This window comes from Ambystoma mexicanum, chromosome 9 (assembly GCF_040938575.1).
Source record: "Ambystoma mexicanum isolate Mex_15411 chromosome 9, UKY_AmexF1_1, whole genome shotgun sequence".
Lineage (NCBI taxonomy): Eukaryota > Metazoa > Chordata > Amphibia > Caudata > Ambystomatidae > Ambystoma > Ambystoma mexicanum.
In genome coordinates, this window is record NC_090931.1 from 613,298,184 (window position 1) to 613,320,741 (window position 22,558).

The 22,558-nt window shown below is 48.0% G+C and overlaps 1 protein-coding gene across 1 annotated transcript in view; it reads right to left on the reverse strand.

Annotated features, from left to right (window-relative positions):
- The window catches only part of TAOK1 (TAO kinase 1), a 1,754,180-nt gene that overhangs the window by 509,368 nt on the left and 1,222,254 nt on the right, over window positions 1-22,558 (reverse strand). Inside the window, exon 12 of the mRNA XM_069615276.1 lies at window positions 15,521-15,724. Within this exon, the coding sequence (XP_069471377.1) occupies window positions 15,521-15,724 (204 nt within the window). The remainder of the gene's footprint in view (window positions 1-15,520; window positions 15,725-22,558) is intronic.

Sequence of the window (22,558 nt, forward strand, 5' to 3'; positions counted from 1 at the left end):
GAGATCTGGAGTGCCCAGAGGACAGTGATTCAACAGACCACTCCCTAGACGTTGTGCGATGGCCTTTGTCCGACATGTGTCGAGTCTCGGCCGTGGGTTGTGTGTTTAGTGGAAGGGGGGTGAGATCGCCCTTGCCGCCGGGTGACGTCCCCGCAACAACGCTGCCGGCCTGTCTGATGGGGTCAGGGGCCTGCGCTTGGGAAACCAGTCTCCCCGTTGCCTTTGCCGTCAGACACTGCAGCGTTGCTGCCGTCACTGAAAGTACCCTCCACATCCATGGTGGCCTCGACCTGCATGGCGTGATGGGCCCAGCGTTTAGTTAAGCGGTCCTTCAATGTCTTGGGTTTGAAGAGTCTACAAGCTCGACAGGTACCTTTAACGTGGTCCCACGGGAGACAAAGTTTGCACAACAAAAAGGGCCAAATACATTCTTAAATGTCCTCCCCTTCTCTCCCTACTGTGAGGGCCGAAGCAGCCTTCCAAGGCCGAATGAATCCATCGGCGAGGGTCTTCGACAGTCGTTTTCTTACTGCTGTCGGAATATCTGGAAGTCGGTGATATAGATTATAAAGGATAGTAACACAATGGGCGATAAGCCAAAGGAGAACTCAGTGAAATAGCGTCCGTCTATGATGGTGGAAAAAAACAATGTGAGGGACCTTGACGTGTGAGGGCGCGAGGGTTCATGGGTACAGTGGACGTCACACTAGGCATAGCATTTCTGGCATGCCCTGTCGACGTCCCTTTTGACCAGGTGAAGCCCTGCTCCTCTGCTTGATCTCAAGGAGGCCTTTATTGGTGCTTCGACCCCCTGCACCGTTGGGAACAACCAGTCTCAACCCCCACAGGAGGATCCGTGCCTGCTAGACCAACTTTCTTCCTGGGCTGCCTCACTGTAGCAGTCATCGCCATTACGAGCAGAGCCATGGAACTTTGCGGATCTTCAACTAGTGCCACAAGTTGCTGGCCCTCGCATTTCCAGACATCTCAATTCAAGGGAAGCTGTGCTGTGGCGGTTTCTTTTTTTGTCGCTGTACAATAGCATGTCACTGCCGGATCATGGTGACCTCCATTGGGTCTCGTCTTTGTTGTGTCCCTGAGGTGTCCTGCAGACGAAGTCCTTTGTCTTTGTTTAGGTCATCAACTGGAACCAAGTCTGGAACCGACAACACGCGGAATCCGGAAATCCAGAATCGGGGGAGTACGTCTACATACATGTTGCTTTCTCCCAAAGTCTCCCATAGGGTGCCTTGGGTGTAAAGCCCTGCCCTAAGCTCACTGTGAACTGGTCTGTGGTGGTGGCACTTTGGTTAGGGATCCTTCCCTAGGCTTACTCCAATGATTTGGATTGAGTGGAGTGTTTAACTGAACTTTACTAAAAACTTCATCCAACTTTGGATAACATTTGAAGTACCACCACAGGCCACAGCATCCTTTTAAACTAGACTCACCTGAAGAAGTTATATTTTGGAACTTGTGACTTTTGGGCACAAGGCCACATACCATCTTAGGGTTGGACACACAGTTGAGGGAAGTGTTCTGTTGCTGGTTCTGCCCAATTTTCCTTGCAGCCAACTACTCTGCTATATTGCGCTGATAATTCATTCATATGCAATTCCATTCTTCTATTGAATAATGTTTATGACAAACATTACATACTTGTAATCATCTTTCTGATGCTTGTATCTGCTTAGATTTACATCCTTTACATATGCTGACATCTAGTGGTTGGTGCAGAATATTACATTAGTTTTCGATTTTGAAAAAGGGGCATTGATGGGTTGTTTCTGGAATGCTATCCCTACTGTGACGTGTACTGTACCCATGATCTTTCATGTGTCGAGGTTCTCAGATTTTTTTTTTATCATGCAGGTGCGTGAAGTGATATTGAAATACATATGTGAAGAATTGTGTTGAAACCACTTACATATCACCTGTCGTCTATGGTACTTTCTACTCAACGAGGGGAGGATGTGCAGGCGAATAGGAATGTAAGCACATACAAGCATCAGAAAGACTATTACAAGTATGTCATCTTTGTCTTCTGAGGCTTGTGGATCTGCTAAGAATCACATGCTTTGCATACACTAGCAAGCAGTACCAGATTAAGGCAGTGGGCTGCAGGAAGGAACAGAGACAAAAAAGTTTTAATACAGTTTACCCCTCTTTTGAGTTGTTTCTGGTTTGTGTATCAACACTGTAATGCTGTGTGAAAGTATGTACTGAAATCCATGTAGCTGCCTTGCAGATATAATCTAGTGGTCCGTTTGCAATGAAGGATAAAGTAGCACCTGTAGTACGGGTAGTGTGTGCTTTAGGCGTACATTGTAGTGTTTTATTTGATAAAGTATACCACTTCTCTATACACTTTACAATCCATTAAGAAATGGTAGCCTTTGAGACAGAATACCCTTCACTTCCGGTGGCCAGAGACACAAAGAAATGGCCGGTTTTCTTGGTGGTGTGGTTTTATTAAGGTAACACCTGATTGCACGTTAAACTTCTAGCGTATGGCGTGCTCTTGTCCCGCAGTTTTGTGGATTTTTAAAGAAAGCTGGTAATTCAATGGATTGGTTGACATGGAACATAAAAATGTATTTAGGTGAAAAGCGAGGGAGCGTTCTTAAGACCACCTTGTTTTTATGTATTGGGATTCTGTCACAGAGAACACCTTAAGCTCACTTACTCTCCTAATGGATGCAAAGGCTATGAAGAAAGTGACTTTGTAAGTGATCATTGAGGCTTTCTGTGTGAATTGGCTCAAAAGGTGGGCCCATGCGCTTGCTTAAGACCATTTTAAAATCATAACCTGGGGCTGGGTTGACAGTTGGAGGGTTAAGCCGTTTTACTAATTCCATGAATGCTTTAACGACTGGTACTTCCCAACATGACATCTTGCTCTGCGATGCTGTATAGGCACACAGTGCGGCTAAACAGATTTTTAATGAATTAAAGGAATCCAACATGTATAGTAGAGATAGTGCAATATATTTGATGGTGAGTAATCAATTTGGGTGACATTTGACTTTTTACACCACACTACAAATCTTTTCTATTTGTTAAAGTAGCAGTGTCTAGTGTTATGCTTACATGTTTTCTTTTAATATGTCCATGCTTTAACTGGTAAATTAAGATGTAAAAACTCAAGACTTTGGGAGCCAAGCTGTTAAGTTGGTTGTCTGACGATGGAGATGTAGTATTAACCCTAGAATCTGTGACAAGTTGTACGGGCACATTAATTTCATTGTCAATTGCTCTTGGTGCATTTTGTGGATTGCTCAGTTCAAGAGTCGCGTTGGAGGAAAATCGTTTGCAAATATCCCTGACCAACTGATGCGTGCGTTAACCTTGGATTCTTTCTGTGGGAACGTGGAGGCATGATTTAGTCATTTTATGTTTCCTTTTGTGGCAAAGAAATCTTTATTTGGTTGCCCCCAACGGGTAAACATTTTTAGAATGTACGAGTGTAGCTTCCTCTTGTGTTCTGAGGGTTGGTGTGTGTTTCTGCTTGGTAGATCTTCTAGGCAGTGGTGTTCCCCTAGAGCATGTTGTGCCTGGAGATGTATGCCTCTTTGGAGCATCCATTTCCAAATCTTTTGTGCCAGTGTGGGCAGACTTCGGGAGTGAGTCATGCCCCGTTTGTTGATGTAAAACATGGCTGATGTGCAGTTTGTGATTAGTAGCACATTTCTTCCTCATTAGGTGATGTTGGAAAGCATGCATCGCTTTGTAAACTGCTAGCAATTCAATAACATTGATGTGTTTCTTTGAAAGTGGTTGAGACCACATTCCCTGAGCAATATGGTGGAGACAGTGAGCTCCTCACCCTGAGAGTGAGAGTGATGCATCAGTTGTTATTGTGAGGTGTGTTGGCGAGTTGATAAACAGTTTTCCTTGTAACATGTTTTCTTTTGTTCTTTTGTCCCCACACACCACAGATGAAAAAACCTCCATTACAATGTCCCAATTACCTTTCGCGTGTGGCCATTGTATCGCTAACCATTCTTCCATTGAATGCATATTTAACCTTACATGTGGCCCAATGAAGATGCATGATGCCATCATGCCGAGTAAGGGCATTACCATTCCGACTTATCTGCAGACCGGCTATATAACAAGGGCTCTGTTGTAGTAGTGTTTGGACCCTCTCATTGGAAGGAAAGAATAAGGTATCTTCTGTACTAATGACTGCTCCCAGGAACGTTTTTTGATGGCTGGGAACTAGATTGTATTTCTTTTCAGTGATTGAAAACCCCAGTTGTTTTCTGCATATGGTGACAAACACAAAGTGTTCCCCCGTTACTAGCCAGTTAATCATATAATGGTAAACTAGGATACTTTCCCTACGTAGGTCCGGTGCTACCACTGCTAGCAACTCTGAATATACAAGGGGTGATGCGATCCTCAAAGGAAGGACCTTGTAATTGGTAATGTGCATGACCTATTCTGAACCTTGGGTATTTTCGATGTGAAAGCAGCACTGAAATATGAAAGTATGCATCTTACATATCCAGTGTGGCCATGAAGTCTCCCTTTTTAAGTAACAGGATCACTTCTTGCAACATAGTTATTCTAATTTCTGTTTGACTTAAGTTTTTGGTGGTCTTAGGTCGATCACTAGGTGTTTTGTCTTTTTTTGAAACAAGGAAGCACACAGAATGAATACCTTTGTTTACCTCTAATGCTGGGACTAATGGTATTCTCCTTTGTGTTGGCGGACGATTGCGCTGTTTGGGAAATTGCACACAATAGCCATCTGTCACAGTTGACAATACACACTTGTGACTGATGTGATCCCCTTCCATATGTGGGCAAATTATGTTATGCAACCCCTTACCGGGGTGGCATGGGAGAAGACCTGAAACAGTCATTGTTTTGCAGGTGTGGCCAAGCCTTTAATGGCTTGGCCTGTAACACTGCTATGCCCCCCTTCTGATTTGTCTATGAAATGAAGACTGATGTTGCCGTTAGGCCTTGATTGGTAAAGCAAGCACTGGAACCTGCACCAGAGGTATAGCCAGACTGCCCTGATGGTAATGGTTAGCTTTGGCAACAAAAACTATGGCGGTTGGAAAAAGAACCTCTTTGACAAGGTTTGCATCATCTACAGATTTACCGAATATGACTGTCTTCTAGCAGCATATCAAGCAGCATGATCAGAACTCCTTAGCCAATGTGCGTCTCTTAACTGGAGTGCAGTCTGCAACTATTCTCCCAGCTGTTTGTGTCATCAAGTGTATTCTTGATAACAGTGCTAGCTGTTTGTTTGCCTTCCATTAGTGTTTGAGCATTTCTGGCCTTAGGGGATCATGAATACAATTAACAAGATCTTCCATATGATCCCATTGTGCTCTCTATTAAAGCTTGCCATGAGAGCTGTATTATTACCGATTGACATTTAGTAAACTATTGATATTGCAACCTTTTTACCCAGAGCATTATTTTTTATGCTCTTTGTCAGGAGGTGCTTCTAACATGGCTTAGGGTGTTCCAGCCCTTTTATGGGTAGTAGGGACCACCAGTGAATTTGGTTTAAGATGCCCTCTGATAAACAGAGGGTCAGTTGGTGCGGGTTTAAAACGATTTTCAATGCAAGGATTAACTGCTTTAGTTATGGCTTGAGTGGAAATGGAGGGAGTCAATCTCTTTTTGAGAGAGATTGTAGCAAAGGAATATACTGTCCAAATTGCTTTTTCTACTTGCAGTGTAAAACCCCTTCATCTGCTTAAGTATGAGGAGCCGGTTTCTTCTTTTTTAGTGTATCCACTAAAGGGGAACCTACTACCTGTATAATCTGACTTTTGTGTTTCAACCAGCGTCAAAATGGCCTGTTTCAGTGCCTGTGATTTGATTTCCAATGTGTTTGTAGTAACATTCGGTGCAGAGCTGGTTACTCTGTGTTTGCAATGTTTTATGAACCTGCGTCAAGAGGGGCTTTCCGGCGCAGCGGTCCTCTCACTCGGCAACTGCTTGCTGAAATTCTACCTTTATACACACAGGAATCTTAAAGTGCATCTACAAGCTCGGGTACCCTGGGATAGCGACTTGAGGTATAGACGGAAAAGTTGCATACTTGGAGTTCTAGTTCTAAACAATGGGTAGCTTCAAAACCATTATAAACACTGAATCTCTTGTCCCATGTGCGCGACCCCAGGCACCTTTTAACAAGAAAACTATTTTAGTCAAATAATTAATCTTTCCTTTATCTTTTTATTTTTCTAAATTTCACCTGCCAAATGTATGCCAGTGATCACTAAAAGTTGCTTCCCAGAGTTCCTGTTGATTTCTTCCAGTGTCTAAATTTATTGAAGCAGCCAGTTAGCAACTAAGAAAGGAGACCTTAAAACAGACTTGAAAAGGGGATACAAGCAGCAGTTGGGTCAGAGGTAAGAGGGGGTTGCCCTGGACGCCTCCACGAGCACTCCAACGCTCTGGAGCGACTTGTTGGAATCAGGTAAGCAATACCTTTTTTCCCCCCTGGTTTGAAGGAAGTGAAGGAAGTGTCTTTGTTGGCTTCTCTGCGATGTTGCAGCTTGGACCCAACCTCCGGATTCCTTGGCCTGGAGACAAAAGGCAGGACAATGGACGGTGCCTCAGCAGCAGTCTCGAGGGAGCACCCGTAGGACGACTTTCAGCAACTTCTTGGTTTACTGTGCAGTTTTGGCACCTTTTCAGCAGGATCAACAAAGGACACGGATCACCAAGTCAATCTTCTTCCCTTCCTGCAGTCCCACACAATGGTGAGGGGGGGAGAGTTGGATCGGATCTCTGGTGTGTCCTTACGGTTTCAGCAAAGATTTGGACGGATTTGGCTATTCCACGACAATGCACTCTAAATGGGCAGTAGGTCTCCTGGTATTGTGGTTCTGTAGCTCTGGAAGCTCCTAGGACCTCAGGAGAAACTAATAATTTAGCATTTATATAGCTCTACAAACCATCAGGTATAAGAGCGCTGCTTATTATTACCCACGGTGTGTGGCTTGTTTCAAAGGTCGTCTTGGGACTGGTTGTATTTAAACAGCCAAAGGGAATGAGTCGTACTCTTTGGGGCTCCTCCGCATTGAAAACGGGGTCAGGACAGCAGTGGTCGCTTCACTGACTTTCAAGGGTCTGTAGGCTTCTCTGGTCATCTTCTGTTACTTGTTTCCTGTGGTCGACTTGCTTTACACTCCAGAAGCCTCACCTTTTATACAGTTCCAGCCCACACTCCTCTGCAACCTCTCTGCATTTTACAGAAAGGGGCATTTAGCTGGACCTATTCAGGCACTCTAGCAGACAAGGGGTGTGGGGGGTGTGGAAGACTCCTCCCCCACTTCTTGCATGCCCAGACATTCTGTAGGCTAGGCAGGGGATACATACCGTTTCCCACCAAAGACAAAACACACAGACCTCCCCCCTCTCAGAATGGTAGAAGAAGGGCTAACAAAACCACGCTAGAAATGGTGAAAAAAGAAGGGAGGGTCCCAAGTTGGTACCCCCATTGTGCGGTATAAATAATACAAAATAGTTGGTAGAACACGTACACTGCAACCAGCCATAACTAGGTGATTGTCTATGTGATTTAAAAGTCACAGGAGCAGAGAGAAGGGGGATAGAACAAGTTACTTAACTGTAACTATTGTTCTCCAGCATGGATTCACATGTTCCTGAATATTCCCAGTCAGGCTGGGAATCCTGGGTAAAAGAAAAACTGTTTCACTTTCACTTACAAAACTGTATTACTCCCATAAACCAATCACTGTCCTTCGGGTCATACTGCCCCCAGCCAATGACAGTCTCCCTAAGCCCCTCTTCTGACAGCCATCTTCAGATTTGATAAGCACGTAAAGTGGCAGTATGACCAAGAAGAGCCGCAGAGGGGGAGGGTTTGCATGTAAATCCATGCCAGACCCATGCTGGGGAAAAACAGTTACAGTTAAGTACGTTTTTCCTTCTAAAGCATGGGCTCTGGCATGGATTCAAATGCCCATGAATAACAAATACACAACAGTACAACATTACACAACCACGGGACGTGGCAAGGCTCAACAGAAGCAAGTATATCTCAACTCTGTAACAGACTCACCTCAAGCAAACAGGTTGCATAGCACTGCTTGGCCGACTCTGGAATCCTCCCTGGAATCCCCGTTGACGCAATAGAACTTTGTGAAGGTGTGCATGGACCTCCACGTAGCAGCCGTGCAGATGTGCAGCAGGGGCATATCAGCCAGGAACGTCGTCGTCACAGCGATCACGCTGGTAGAATGGGCTCTCGGATGGCCGGGCAGGGGTCGGTTCATCAACGGATGACAGTGCATGATGCAGCCGGAGAGACACCTTGAGATGGAAGCCTTGGCCAAAGAATTCCCATGGTTCACAGGACCAAAGTTCACGAACAGCTGTGAAGTCATCCGAAAACTCTTTGTGCATGCCACGTAGAACTTCAGGGCACAAGCAATGTCCAGTGAGTGCCAGGACTTCTCAGCCGGAGATGGAGGTTTCAGGGAAGAAAAAAAAAAGGTAAAGGTCCGTTGCGGTGGAATTCCGACTGAAATTTCGGCATGAAAGAGGGGTGTGTCTGCAGCACCATCCTCGATTCGTATAAAGTCAGGTATGGCTGTTTGCAGGACAGGGCCTATATTCTCACCCATCCTCCTGGCTGAGGTGATGGCCACGAAGAAGGACGTTATCCACGAACTTGAGAGGGGACTGAAGCATAGGCTTTAAGGGGGCCTCAATGAGCCTCGTCAGAACCATGGTGAGTACCCATGCCAGTGCAGGAGCCTTCACCGGCGGAAAGATTGAAAATGTCCTTTGAGGAACTCCTTGACGAGACGATGAGACCAAAGTGAAGACGTTCCTGGAGACCTGGTGTAGGCGAGATAGCAGTCAGATGCACTTTGATCGAGGCTTGCGCCAGTCCAGTCTTGGCCAAGGATAGCAAGCATAGAAGAAACTGCTGGGCCGTGACCCTCAGAGGGGTAATCTTCTGCGACCGGCACCACATAGCGAAACGGTTCCACTTGTGCAAGTAGCACTTAAGAGTCGACAATGCCCTGGCCTTGGCGAGGACCTCCCTGCAGTCCGCCGGCAACTCATTTCCTCCAAACTCTAGGGCTGCAGGAGCCAAGCCCTCAGGGTGAGAGGTCTTAAGTCGTGATGCAGGATTGCGCCTCCTTCTCCGGTGAGAAGTTCTGGGACCGCTGGAAGCTTGACCGGCGGCGACGATGACAGGCTGAGAAGGTCCGGGTACCAAATCTACCTCGGTAATGCCAGAGTGAAGAGTATCATCCTGCACTGACACCATCTTAAGTGTGTTGATGACTCATAGCAGGAGTGGCAATGGAGGAAACGCATACAGAAACATCTCTTCCCACAGGAAGCAGAAAGTGTCCCGCAGGCTCCTCGGCTGATGGAATTTGATGGTGTTTGGAGTTTGTCAACCGTTGCAAACAGGTCGATCTGGGGCCTGCCCCACTGGGTCCTGCCTAAGTTCCAATTTGTGGCAGGGGTGAAACACTCTGCTGAGGGAGTCCGAATTGGTGTTCTTGACTCCTGCCAAGTGAAGGGGAACAAGGAACATTTCTTGCCCAACGGCCCAGTGCCACAGTTCCTGCGCTTCCTTGGAGAGGGCCAGGGAGCGGGTGCCCCCTTGTTTCCTGGTGTAGAACATCGTGGTGGTGTTGTCCGTGAAGATCCACATCACCTTGCCCTTCAGAGACGGAAGGAACAACTTGAGGGCCCAGAACACCGCCCGCAGCTCCAGGATGTTGATATGGGGCTCCTTCTCCTCCGGCTGCCACAGGCTTTAGGCGTGAAGATGTCCTGTGTGGGCTCCCCAGCCTTCCAGGGAAGCATCCGTCGTGACCGTCTCCTGGAATGGAGGGTTCTGAAACCCTGTGCCACGTGCGATGTTGGAGGCGTCGCCCCATCCCCTTATCGCACAACAGAACTTACCGTCCAGAGTGACCTTGTCCTTGAAGTTTCTGGACAACTGCACCCAGCGAGCCTCCAGGAACTCCTGAAGGGATTGCATCTGTAACCTGCAGAGCCAAATGAGGTAGATGCACAATGACATCATGCAGAGCAACAACTTCATGGTCTGCACTTTGGCTGTCTTCATCGGCAACAGCCGATGAACCTTCCCCTGAATGGCCGCTACTTTTCCCTCAGACGGCGAAGCTAGGTAGCACACTATCGAGCCTAGCTCCCAGGAACAGCGTGTTCTGCGATAGTGTCAAGCAGGACTTTGGATAATTGATGGAGAATCCCACATCCGTCAGCAGCTTGACGGCCGCCTCCGTGTGTCCGATTGCCAACTCCTGCGAGCGGAAAGTTGATGGAAATTCGCAGCCTTCATCCAGCCTTGGCGACGAATCCAGACACCATTCGCCATCTTAGGAATCCCCGGGTCGGCAACGTCCAGCATCACTGATGGCGTGATCCGAAGCCATCTCTCCCTCCTAGATGTGGGCGACTGCCTCCATCCTCTTGTCATCGGGGAGGAACTCCACAATAGGCCCCAGCTTTTACCACAGCTCCCCGTCGTACCTGGCTAGAATAGCCAGCGCGTTGGCTGCCTTGATGGTGGATGTCGCGGGGTAGATTGCCTTCCTCCCCATGGCGTCCAACATCTTACCCTCCTTGTCCAGAGGGACTGAAGGTGAAGAGGACGGGTTAGAGAACTGCTTCCTCGTTGTCGCCGCAACCACTGAATCCGGCAATGGTTGGGACCTCAGGCACTTGAGTGCTGATTCCGGTACCCAGTACTTCTTTTCTAGCCTATCCCACTTGGCTGGAGCTGTGCAAGGGTTCTTCAAGAGGGCCAGCTGTTAGGCAAAGTTTGTATGCAGTACTCTCTGGGAACACCACAAACAACTCTGACTACAGGTATAGGAAACCCAACCTTTGGTATAAGCATGTACTACACAGTTTTGGTAGCGTGTTGAGCAGCCAGGCTTATCTCAAGAGCGGTCAATGTGAGCTGTAGGGGAGTTGGACAGAGATTCACAGTGACAAGTATTCAAATAAACACGTACACTCAAGGTTTCTTGAATAAACAATTATTAATTTATCAGTTAGAATAAGCCTTCTTCAGAAGGGAGCAATATAATAGTAACACAAATACACTTCAATACTGTACACTCTTAGTTTCTAAATCAGTAAATACTATTTTGGGATGGCCCAGAGACACAACCTACACCCTCAGGTGACTTCGATAGCTAGGGTGCTAGGGACATTGATATCTTACTCTTTGCATTTAGAATACTCTTATAAGTTGGTAAAAGGAAAAGGTTATTAGAACAAGAGACCACAAATATTCTTAAGCAGGCAAATACTTTTGGATCCACAGAGCAGAGTCATTCAGTATAACAGGCAAGGCCAAAGTCAATGGGCAAAAGTCTTATATAGGATGAAGCACTTCTGGTGCTGTCCAGTCATTTGGTCGAATTTTTATTTTTATATATATTTTACAGGTTTTCGTTTAGGAAAAAAAAGGGTTTTTTAGCAAGAAAAGGGGGTTGAGGGGCCGACCCCCCCCCCCCAAAAAGTGAAAATACAAACAAACAAAAAAAATTCGACCATTTGTCTTTTGACCAAATTGTGTCGACCATTTGTCCTGTTGACCTTTTTTTTTTTTCGACCAAATGACCTGTAACCACTTCTGGTAGGTAAGTAGAAAAGTCTTTTCACAATGTTTTATAAGTCTTTGAAGAAAAGAAGAATCAAATGTAGGGCCACAAGCCATTAGACTTGTGAGGGGTAGAAGATGCAAGCAACTCTACAGCAAGAGGTAAGTTCTCTCAGACATTTTACAGTACCTTTGAATTGAAGAAAAAGTGCAGCAGATGACTTCTGTTCCTGTGCAGCTGTGCAGATCTCAGTGTTCCTGGGCCTTAGTCGTGGGGACAAGTGGGAGGACTTCTGGGGACGGTCCCCGCTCGCAACCGGCCATCTTCAAATAAGTTGCTATTCAGTGTTTCAGCTCCTCGCGTCTACCGCAAATAGCAACACTGCGGTTCCTGGCTGTCGAGATTGACTTTCCTTGCTTCTGGTATCCCGCACTCTGCTGAGGGGGCTCAGGCTCGGTCAGTCTTGCCTCCTGGGAGCACGGAGGATCTTCCTGAAGCTCTAGGCCAGCTTAAAAGCAACGCAAACAATCTGGTGTTCATCTCCCTGGCTATACGGTTTCCAGCAGCAACACTGTAGAAATTCAACCAGCTCCAAGAAGGATGTCCAGGTGGCTTACTTTGGAGTTGATTGGTCCCACCAAATCAAGGGGAGAAGTCGTCCTTCCAGGGGCTTCTCTGTCGATACGAATTTGGAATTTCAGCACAGCAGCAGGGCTTCACCGGGCAAACCCATGGTCCCGGAGTTCCAGCAGGCGTCTTCAAGATCTTCTGCGGTTCCTTCGTCCAGTAGTAGACTCTGCCTTCCAAGCCAAAAGCCTCACCTTTTATTCAGTTCTCTCCCATTCATTCCAGCCTAGCTGTCAATCACCCAGCAGGGTGGCTGTCCTTGCCGGACAGTCAGTTGGCCAATAACTCCCTCACTTCCTGCCTACCCCAGACACCCTGCAGCTAGAGGCGGGCTTCACTCGTGAATCCAGCCAAAGGCAATGCGAACAATGGGACCAAACCTGGATTGGCACGCAGATCAAATCTTAAGGACCTTTCCACAAAGAAATGGCAAAAAAATAAGACAATTTGACAAAAATGGCACCCTTAGATGCTTTACTGCAGCTGCGAATGCAGCCCGCAGTAAAGGCACACCATGGTAGTTAAAACGAAACCACTGCCACCAGCAATTCAGTGAGGAAAGGGTAACATAAAATTTTTACATGAGAAGCTGAACAAAGCGAACACTAGGTAACCCCTCCAGCACCCTATTGTAAGATGGTGTGTGCTGGAGGGGTACCGCAATGATGAGTCTTCCTCTTGGCCTCGCGCCTCTTGTACAGGAAACTCAACTTCATGGTCTCCTCAAGCATGAGCTGGAACAGCTCGGAGGCTTTGGCGATCATAGAATGCAACAATCCCACCTCATCCGGTGGAGATGCCCTAGGCTGCGAGGACCCGCTGCCCGCTCCGATGATATCGTCGTCCGCTGTTGTGGCCGTATCCGTTGTTGCTGGGGGAGATTGGACCAGGCCCGGGTGCGGAGGTTGCAAAGTGGGTGTAGGATGGTCTTTCTTTTCTTTATCTGCAGTTGATCGAGGGACATTTTGGCATCCGCTTCTGGATCTCCGACACCAAGGTGTGGAGGGATGATAGGATGTCCAGAGACACATCCCTTGGCGGAACACGGCCCTGTGCCCTCGTTGCACTCTTCAACGTCCTTGGGGACCGTGTGCAGGGACTCCTTACCCCCTTCTCCCAGGTGCCGGCAGACCTGGTCAGTCACCAAAGCGGTTTCCTGTCTCGAAGGGAGGGATATCTTCAGCACCATGGGGGCTACCCTCTCAGGGTCAGCCCCTTTAGCTTTCGAAATAGCAGCCGCCACCAGCTCTATCGTCGACAAAGACTTTTCTCCTGGGACTTCTCCTACGTCTGCGTCTTCTCTGGCTTCTCCCGCAGCTTAGTCGGGTAGGAAGAATTTCTCTTCGAGGAGTAGCTTGATTGCCGGCTGGCAATGGAAGAGGAGGAGGGTGAGGTTGACCGTGCCCTGCCTGCTGTGGGACCCGCTTCTGCGGCGACCCCTGAAGACCCAGACTTGCGGTGCTTGGCCTTATCTTGGGCCCCCACAGATGAGGTGCCCTCACAGGACTTCGAAGCCCACTCCTTGGACCAACAGGCCTTGGGTGAGACATGCCCCTGCTCGGGGCAGAAGCCTTGGCGTTCAGCCACACTGCCAGTCTACTGTGCCTGTCCTTTGTCGTCTTCTTGGAGATCTGCGGAAAATCTCGCAATCCTCTTCCTGTTGGTCCGCATGCAGGCAGTAGAGGTATTGTAGGTGCTTGTCCTCCATTAACATGTTCAAGAGTCCGCACTTGGTGCAGGGCTTGAATAGGGATCTTCTTTCTTCACCTCCATCATGGTCGGAGGGCTCAAAGTAGACCCGATGGCCTTCTGGAAATTTTGATGCACTTCGCCCTTGAGGGGCACTGATCTTCACAGACAACGGATTCCTGCTGTCGGCAGATGGAGAGAAGAGCACAAAGGCTCTTTTGGAACAATGATAGAACCGTTTCCATGAAAAAAAACACAAAAAACCTAGAAGCAGCTCGCAGAGCAACACTCATGCACTCCTAACGCTGAAGTGTGCAGTACAAATCTGAAGATGGCTGAAAGAGGAGAGGCTTAGGGAGAGGGCTGTCATTGGCTGGGGGCAGTATAACCCAGAGGACAGTGATATCAGAGGAATACCGTTTTGTAAGTGAAACTGTTTCTTTCACTGAGAATTCCCAGGCTGACGACAGGGAATATTCATGAGCATGTGAATCCATGCCAGACCCCAGACTGAAGAAACTAAGTACCCCTTTGGCACTCCACTGAAGGTGGTGTGTGGCAATCTCTCAGACTATAGAGTTTTGGGAGAGATACTAAGTAGCTCCCTATCCTTAAGAACTGTAGTTACTTGAGGATATAGAAAAATAATCTTAAGAGGACCCGAATAGTCCCCAGCAACACTGCCCATAAGGAGCTGTGTGCTGCTGTAGTAAAACACAGATGCCTCTTAAGAGCTATGGGGCAGACAGACTCCATAGTACAGGTAGAATATAAAGAATATAGTTCCAAAAGACAGAGTCCACAAGAATGAAGGGGTGGAAAACTGCTCCACTCTTTCAGAATTGGAAGAAAAAGGTCCAGAAGTCCTGTGAAAAGTGCTGGAGTTCTCACTAGGAGAGGGGAGGAAGCGCAATAATGATAAATCTCCCTAACATCATGTTTCATCATCCTTTAATTTTGAGGAGCTGCTCTAGAAAATGTTGAAGAACATGGATATTATGCTTGTGAACCGCTGACAAACAAATCTAATGTTATGACTTATCCTTGTCTGTTCGCTATTTTAAGAGTTACTTTTATTCTTTAACGAGCTACTCCAGGATTTACAACTTTACTTTTACAAAGGCTCCATTCCTGATCACTATTTGGGACTACTCCTACGGAAAGCCTCAAATGGATATTTCTTACAAAGTATGCGCTGGATCAGAGCTGCTATACATTGATACTCTTAGGTTTACATCATTGATTAGAAGTGGGAGGAGAAAGGTTCTACACCAACAAATGGTGACATTTTTAACTTTCAGCAGCTACGTGCCTTCCGGTAGTCATATTTTCAAACAAGTACCGGGGAGATGCATGTAACTGACAAAAAGCATCCATCCACAAACTAGCTTTTTTAGACCCCAAAGAAAGCAATGCAAAAGTGCACAATTAAGTGGTAGTAACTAAAACAAAACACTTGAAGCACTTAATTGCAGTATTATCTGCAAGAATAATTTCTCTGTGGGTAATGTAAAACTATGCTGGCCCTCTGTGATAATATAAGCTTTGCTCCAGTTGCTGCTGTACTTTCTAAACACTCCAACAATACTCACAGGTTTCAAGTGGATGACAGAACTGTTTGACATCACTGTGTGATCACCTTCCATCATGTCCAGCTCGCTCTTGTCATCAGAGGCATCTGGGAGACTATTCACACTGCTACTTTGGCTACTGGCACTGATCGACATGCTGGGAATGGATTGGTTGCTACCAACACTGTTGACAGTCCCTGTCCGTCCCACACTGTGATCTGGATCCTAAAGAAGAAACACAGAGACAAGCTGAAAACCCTCAGATTCATTATTTGAGATATATCAAAAGAAAGTAAGTCCCATTTGCTATTTCAAAAACAGAACAATAATTGAACAAGTATGTCAACAATGAAAACTGAAGATGCAGAATACAAACAATGTATGTCAAAACTTTTAGCATACAGTTCCAGTAATTCACAAATAAAACTATTTAAGTAAGAAAACAGAATCCCTCTCTTCTGCCCAACCCCTTGCAGTGTTGGCTAGTACAAAAGAACACATCTTCGAATGTGAGCATTCCAATATATTTAAGGCATTTGCAACAGATTGAGGTCCCTTAATCTTACCTGACAAGAAAAACTGCAAGAGTCACATTTTGCATAATCCAAAAAGGGTTCTACATTTGCATAAGTTAATCATGTATGCCTCTTATACCAGCTGTAGGTTTATACATAGCTAAAATGTGTCAAACCTTATCCATGCGCATATCGATTGACAGTATTGCACGTCTGTCACCAGTGTGACAGAAGAACAAGTTACTTACTCCTGATAACTTTCTTTCGACTGGATGTTCCTTCCTCCCACATATTCATCATCTTATATTTCCAATATCTAGCTCAGCTGCTTCAGAAACTTTTTTTCAGCAGAGGGCACTGCGCATCGATGCCCGTCGACTCGTCGTCCCTTGGCGGTCTCTGTCTCGATGGCGACAACACCAAAGGCATATATAGCGTGCGCAGCGACCGTTGGTTTCAGTTAAGTTTTTACGAATGTAGGATCTATCCCATACCTGACAGTTACTCCTCCTGAGAGAGCACAGACTGCAATTGCAAAAGAAATACCACTGCGGGGCAGGTGGGGAGCGTCAATAAGGAATACGTGGGAGTAACATCCAGTTGAAAGAACGTTACCAGGGGTAAGTAACTTGTTCTTCGAATGGATTGTGTCCTCCCACGTATTCCTCATCGTATGATAGACTCCCAAAGCAGTTTCTAGTATTTCTGGAGGAGGGAGTCAGAATTCTTCATGACAATTCAGTAGTTATCATAGGTCTGTGTGCACAGAATGCAACACTGCCTTACCAAATAAGCCTTCCTGGCCTGAAGAACAAGCCAAACAGTAATGTTAGGTGAAAGTATTTACGGACGACCATGTGGCAGCCGCACACATTTCTCCTACTAGTACTCCCTCTGTAATGCAGAGGAAGTCGCCATGCCCCTTGTCGAATGAGCCCAAAGGCCTTTTGGAGGATTTTTTCCTGCCAGTCTGCAGCATTCAGATATTGCCAGTATTATCCCTCTTGGTAATGGATGTTTAGTGATGGCCATATCCAACTTGAGGCCTCAGTAGCCAACAAACCATACTGGTGATATAGAAGCTTAGTGGACGTTTAGGATCAAGCCTGTGTAGACTCTCCTCTTCATTCCCAGGGTACAGAGGAGGGTAAAATGATGATAATGTTATTTTCTGAGTCAGATGGAATTCAGATGCAATTTTGGGTAAATAGATGGGTTTCACATTAAGGACCTGGTATGGAGGCTTGCAGGATAAAGCCTGAAGTTCACTCACCCTTCAGGCAGATGTAATGGCTACTAACAAGATGGTTTTTAAGGTTAGCAGCCTTTAAGGAGTGTATAGGCTCGAAAGGAGCACACAACATGAACTTTAACACCAAGTTGAGCTCACAAAACGGGACTTGAAAAGGGATCGGAGGGAAAACATTTGTCAATACTTTTCGGAATTGTATTAGAGGAATTTTGAAGTAAGATACCTGCTCCGAAGTACGCGTAAATATAAAAAAAAAACGCTGCTAGAAATACTTTAATAGTACCAATCTGGAGCCCCAGATTATTTAGGTGTAATAAAAAGGATACCACCAAAGGTGTATTACATGTAAATGGATCAACATTCTTATCTCTACACCAGCTGCAGAATTTTTTCCAACGGTAGCAGTACAAAGACTTAGTTGCTGGCCTTCTGGCTGAAAGCATAATCTCCACTACATCATCCAGGAGGAGGTCCCAATCCTCCTATCTCAGCGTCTCAGAAATCATGCATGAAGGCTGAGTGTCTTGACCTCTGATTGGAGAACCCAACCCTCCTCTCACGAGAGAAATGATAAGTTACTCAGCGTAGTAACTAACATACACCTAGTCAATAGTCCCCTTTCCTCCATACAGTATGGGTGTCCCTGGCTGGGGAGGGGAGACAGAACCTTTTTCACCAGAAAAATCTTCCCCTTTAAACTTAGATGAGTGCGGGGGCGCGGCTCTGGGAGCATGCGCTCCCCTGACTCCGCCCACCAGCACCTCTCAGTCCCCTTTGACGCATCGACAATATTAATATTGCCTAATGACACCAGTTATATTAAGGGGGTGGATGGTGGGACGTATGGCGCAAAGGGAACTATGGACTAGGAGTATGTTAGTCACTACATTGAGTAACATAATTACTCCTACGTCCCGTCCCCTTTCCTCCATACTGTATGGGCGAGTACAACTGAATATAGCCCCAGGGTGGAGACGTGCTCTCTCTGGAAAACAAGTTCCTTAACAATGCCTCACCAAATGCTGCGTCTGACCTGGAGCCGGCATCCAAGCAGCAGTGCTTGCAGAAGGCCGACGGCGTAGCCCATGCAGCTGCCTTGCTAATAACCTGCACGGCAGGTGCCTCTGGAACGCAACCGCTGTGGCTTTAGCTCTATTTGCGTGGGCATGCATATTTGCTGGAAGAGGTTTGTGCTGCCCCTCATGCCTCCTTGATGGCCGTAACCATCCACCTTGCTGTGGAAGCCTTGGAGGCCTGTCAGCCTGGCTTTGACCCACCGAAGGTGACAGAGCGTCTGATAGAGCGTCTGACATCTAGACAGTGCGGTGCCCTCTGAGCGTCCTCGAAGAAAGTAGGCAGCACTATCGCCGAATTTCGGTTAAACGAGGCGATAACCTTAGATAAGAATGCGGGGTGAGTTCTAAGCACCATCTTGTCCTTATCAAAAGTAGTATAAGGCTCTGGAGCCACAACCGCCTGGATTTCGCTGATCCGGCATGCTGAGGTAAGGCCCACCAGGAGGGTCGTCTTAATGGTGACTAGCCGGATGTCCGCGGATGCCATAAATTCGAATGGTTTATGCGCCAATGCGCCCAAGACCACAATGAGGTCCCACACTGGGTGTGGCTTCTTGATGGGCGGATAATGCCTGGTCAGGCCCATCAAGTGTCTTTTAACCACTGGAATTATAAGATGAAAATACCTCCTCCGAGTTCCTGTAGGCTCCAATAGCCGCGAGATAGGTGCGGCATGTGTCTACCTGCATCCCTGAGTATGCGAGTTGTGCAGAGAAGGATAGCACGTCATCAAACATGCAGGTCAATGGATCCACCTCCTTTGATTTTGCCCAATGACAAAACCTAGTCCAGTTGCTTTTGTATTGGCTGCTAGTAGCATCGCTCCTACCCCCTTGTATAATTTCTAGGTTGGCTTGCGACAGCTGCATATGCTTCAGTTTGACTTGTTCAGGAAACACGCTGCGAGGGCTGACGTCTGGAGGCAGGGTGGCTGACTGTGCCTCCCTGCTGCGAGAGTAGGTGTGCTGGGCACATCGGAAGGTGTAACAGGGCTTGATCTGACAGGCTGAGTAGTTCCGAAAACCATGGTCTTGCTGCCCACCACAGAGCTATCAGAATTATACAGAGGTGCCAGGCCTCCCGGATCTTGCAGATTACTCTGTGGACCCGGGCGGCCGGGGGTGGTGGTGGGTATTTCGAGGGAAGGCTTGTCGTTCCACTGGATCTGCATTGCATCGCCCAGGGATCCCCTGCTCTGTCCCGCCCAGGACGCGAACTGGGGCAGCTTCTGTTGTACCAGGTGGCAGAGAGGCCCACCTGAGGATGACCTCACCTGTCGAAGACCCCCTGAAGGACCTGTTCGTTCAACTGCCATTCGTAGTTTTCCACACCCAGCCTCCTGAGCCTGTCCGCTCCCAGGTTGGATTCCGCCGGGAGGTGTATTGCTGCCAGGTGCATGTCGTTTACCTGAGCCCACAGCTAGAGTACAGAGGGGAGACCACCTGGTGCCACCCTGCTTGTTGATGTAATACATGCTGGTGTAGCTGTCAGTCTGAATAAGGATCGCCTTCCCCCTGATCATTGGGAGGAAGGTTTTGAGAGAGCCAAATGGCCATCAACTCGAGAAACATGATGTGAGCCGCCTGCTCCTGAAGGGACCAAACACTGTGGATGCTGTGGCTGCCTAAGCTAGCTCCCCAGCCGTCTAGGGAAGAGTGTGTGTTGATGGTGACCTGAGGCGCTGGTTGACGAACAGCCTGCCTATACGCAGGTTGCTGTCCCTTCTCCACCAAACTAGGTCCTGGTAGAGATGTGGGATGCCAACGATCTCCGCCTGGGAACCCTTCTCCTGGCTCCAGGAGGCTGCGAAGTGCAACTGCAAGTGTCTCATCCTGAGCCTCAAATGCGGCAGTGCGAAGAGACATGCGCCATGATGCCCAGAAGGTGATGGTACCACCACGCCGAGGTCACTGCTCTGCTAAGAAGATGCCCCATGGCCCTCTTGATGGCTGTGATCTTGTAGAGGGGAAAATCCTCTCTGAGCTCATTTTCCAGATGAGGCCCAGGAAGGTTAGACTCTGCGTAATTTCTTGAGATGGTGGAAAATCCCAGCTCGTGTAGTGTATTGATGATGGTGGAGGCGGTGTGGTGGACTACCTCCGGAGACCTTGCCCTGACAAGCAAGTCGTCTAGGCATGGGTAGATGTGGTGACCCTCAGCAGGGCTGCCACCGCGTTCATCAGTCTTGTAAAAACCCTGGCGGCCGGATTTAGGCCAAAGCGGAGAACCTTTTATTGGAAATGAAAACCCATGATACTGAACCTCAGAAAAGACCGATCGGGACGTGTAGGTAGGCCTCCTTCAGATCCAAGGAGCGCATCCAGTCACCCGCACACAATGTCTCCGCTATAAGCGCTGGGGTAACCATCTTTAACTATTGGAGGGGAAGGGAAAGGTTCAAGGTGGAAAGGTCCAACAACTCTCGGGCCAGCCCGATTCTTCTTGTGTATAGCGAAAATCCGTGAATAGAATCCCAGAACCCATTGGGAGGCCGGGAATTCCTCCACTGCCCGATTGCTGTACCAATTTGCGGGAGGAGAGAGGAGAAGAAGGGGTAGGGAGTCGGAAGCCAGTGAATACTACTGAGAGAATCCATGGGTCCGTGAACCTTGTCCACCAGCATTGAGAGTGAAGGGCAAGGCTGCCCCCCACCGCAGACAAGTAGATCCGGATGGCTGTGTCATGCTTTTTTGCCCTCTGAGGCTGGGCCTGAGGAGACTGGAAAAATCCCTTGTGAGCCGTCGTTTGTGCTGCTTGCGCCTGTGCTGACTCTGGGGGATCTGTCCGGTTGTCTGGACCGTCTCTCCTGGAAGCTCCTGAAGTCTCCGGAAGACCTACCCTTGTCTGAGCGCTGGTGCGCCTGATTATATGCCGTGGGGGCGTACTTGGTGAGGATCGACAAGGACTTGGCAGTCTGCAAACTATTCATCTTGTTATCGAGATCCTCGTCCGTAATAGAATGGAACATATTGCCCACCCTCGAAGGGAAGGTCCAGTATACGTTCCTGGACATCAGGGTTGAACTTTGTCGCCCGTAGCCAGGCCGGTCTTCTCACATGTCGGTAGCAATACATATGGTACGCCCTGTGGTGTCAATGTGAGCCAACCTGGACTCCATTATGTCCTGTGCTACTATTGTGGCTTCAGCGAGCCCCACCTTGAAGCACGCCTGGCTCTGCGCAGGGAACTCAGGAAGGAAATCAGCAATCCCTCGCCAGAGCCTCTGATTGACAGCAGCCGTCATGGCATCAGCAATGGACTGGCGCAGATGAAGAGAAATGTTGGAATAGATTTTCTTTCCATATGCTTCCAGGATCTTCTCCTCCTGGTCCAGGAGTGCAGAGGCTGATGTAGCTGAGGACGATTGTGGCTTGGAGTGGAGTGAAGCTTTGGCAATCTCAGACAATGTGGCTGTGCCGACATTAAGAGTGGGGTCCGCTTCCATTTGCCTAAACTTAGCCTCAAGGCGCCTTTTGTTAGGCTGTGTCGAGTGTGGTTTGAGCCATTCTTTTTTTTTGGCAAGGGCCACCACGTCCTTCTGCATTGGAATTCCCACTTTAGAGCGAGAACTCTGCCAATACACCGCTCCTCCCCCCGCCTCTGGTTGTTCCACCTCTGGCTGTGGGAGCCCCAAGTACTCAGCCAGGCCCGCCAGCTGTTTGTGAAAGGCCTTGGCCGACAATGGCATGTCGGGGTGGTCCTCTTCATCCGTGTCCACCAATGTGTCCTGCTGGTCCGGTGCAGCTGGAGGAGTGCTGGGAGCAGGGAGCTGTGGCGTACCGATAGGTGCCAGAGGCTGCTGCGGCTAAGGGGCTGCAGTGACTGGCAGAGGCATGGGAGCCAGTGTAGTGAGGACTGGCACAGGCAGCTGGAGCTGCATTGGTCCCGGAGGAACTGTAACCAGGGACGGGCTGGCCGAGGGTGTTAGTGGTTGTACCGGAGGGAGCATGTCCCTGATAACATCCTTGAGGATGATGCCCATCTGCAGAGACCTCATGAGAGTCATGAATTTCTTTAAAAACCTGTCTTCAGGCTGGAGGAGCGCTTGGTTGATCGGGCATAGCTACAGGAATCTGAGGTTGTTGAGACCTTGCTGTATGCGGCAAGGTATATCTGCCCCTGCAACGCTGATGGATATGCCGTGGGCCAAGCGCCAGGCGATGACCAGTCCCACATGGAAACTCATTCCCTTACCTTGTCCCCAAAGGGGGATGGG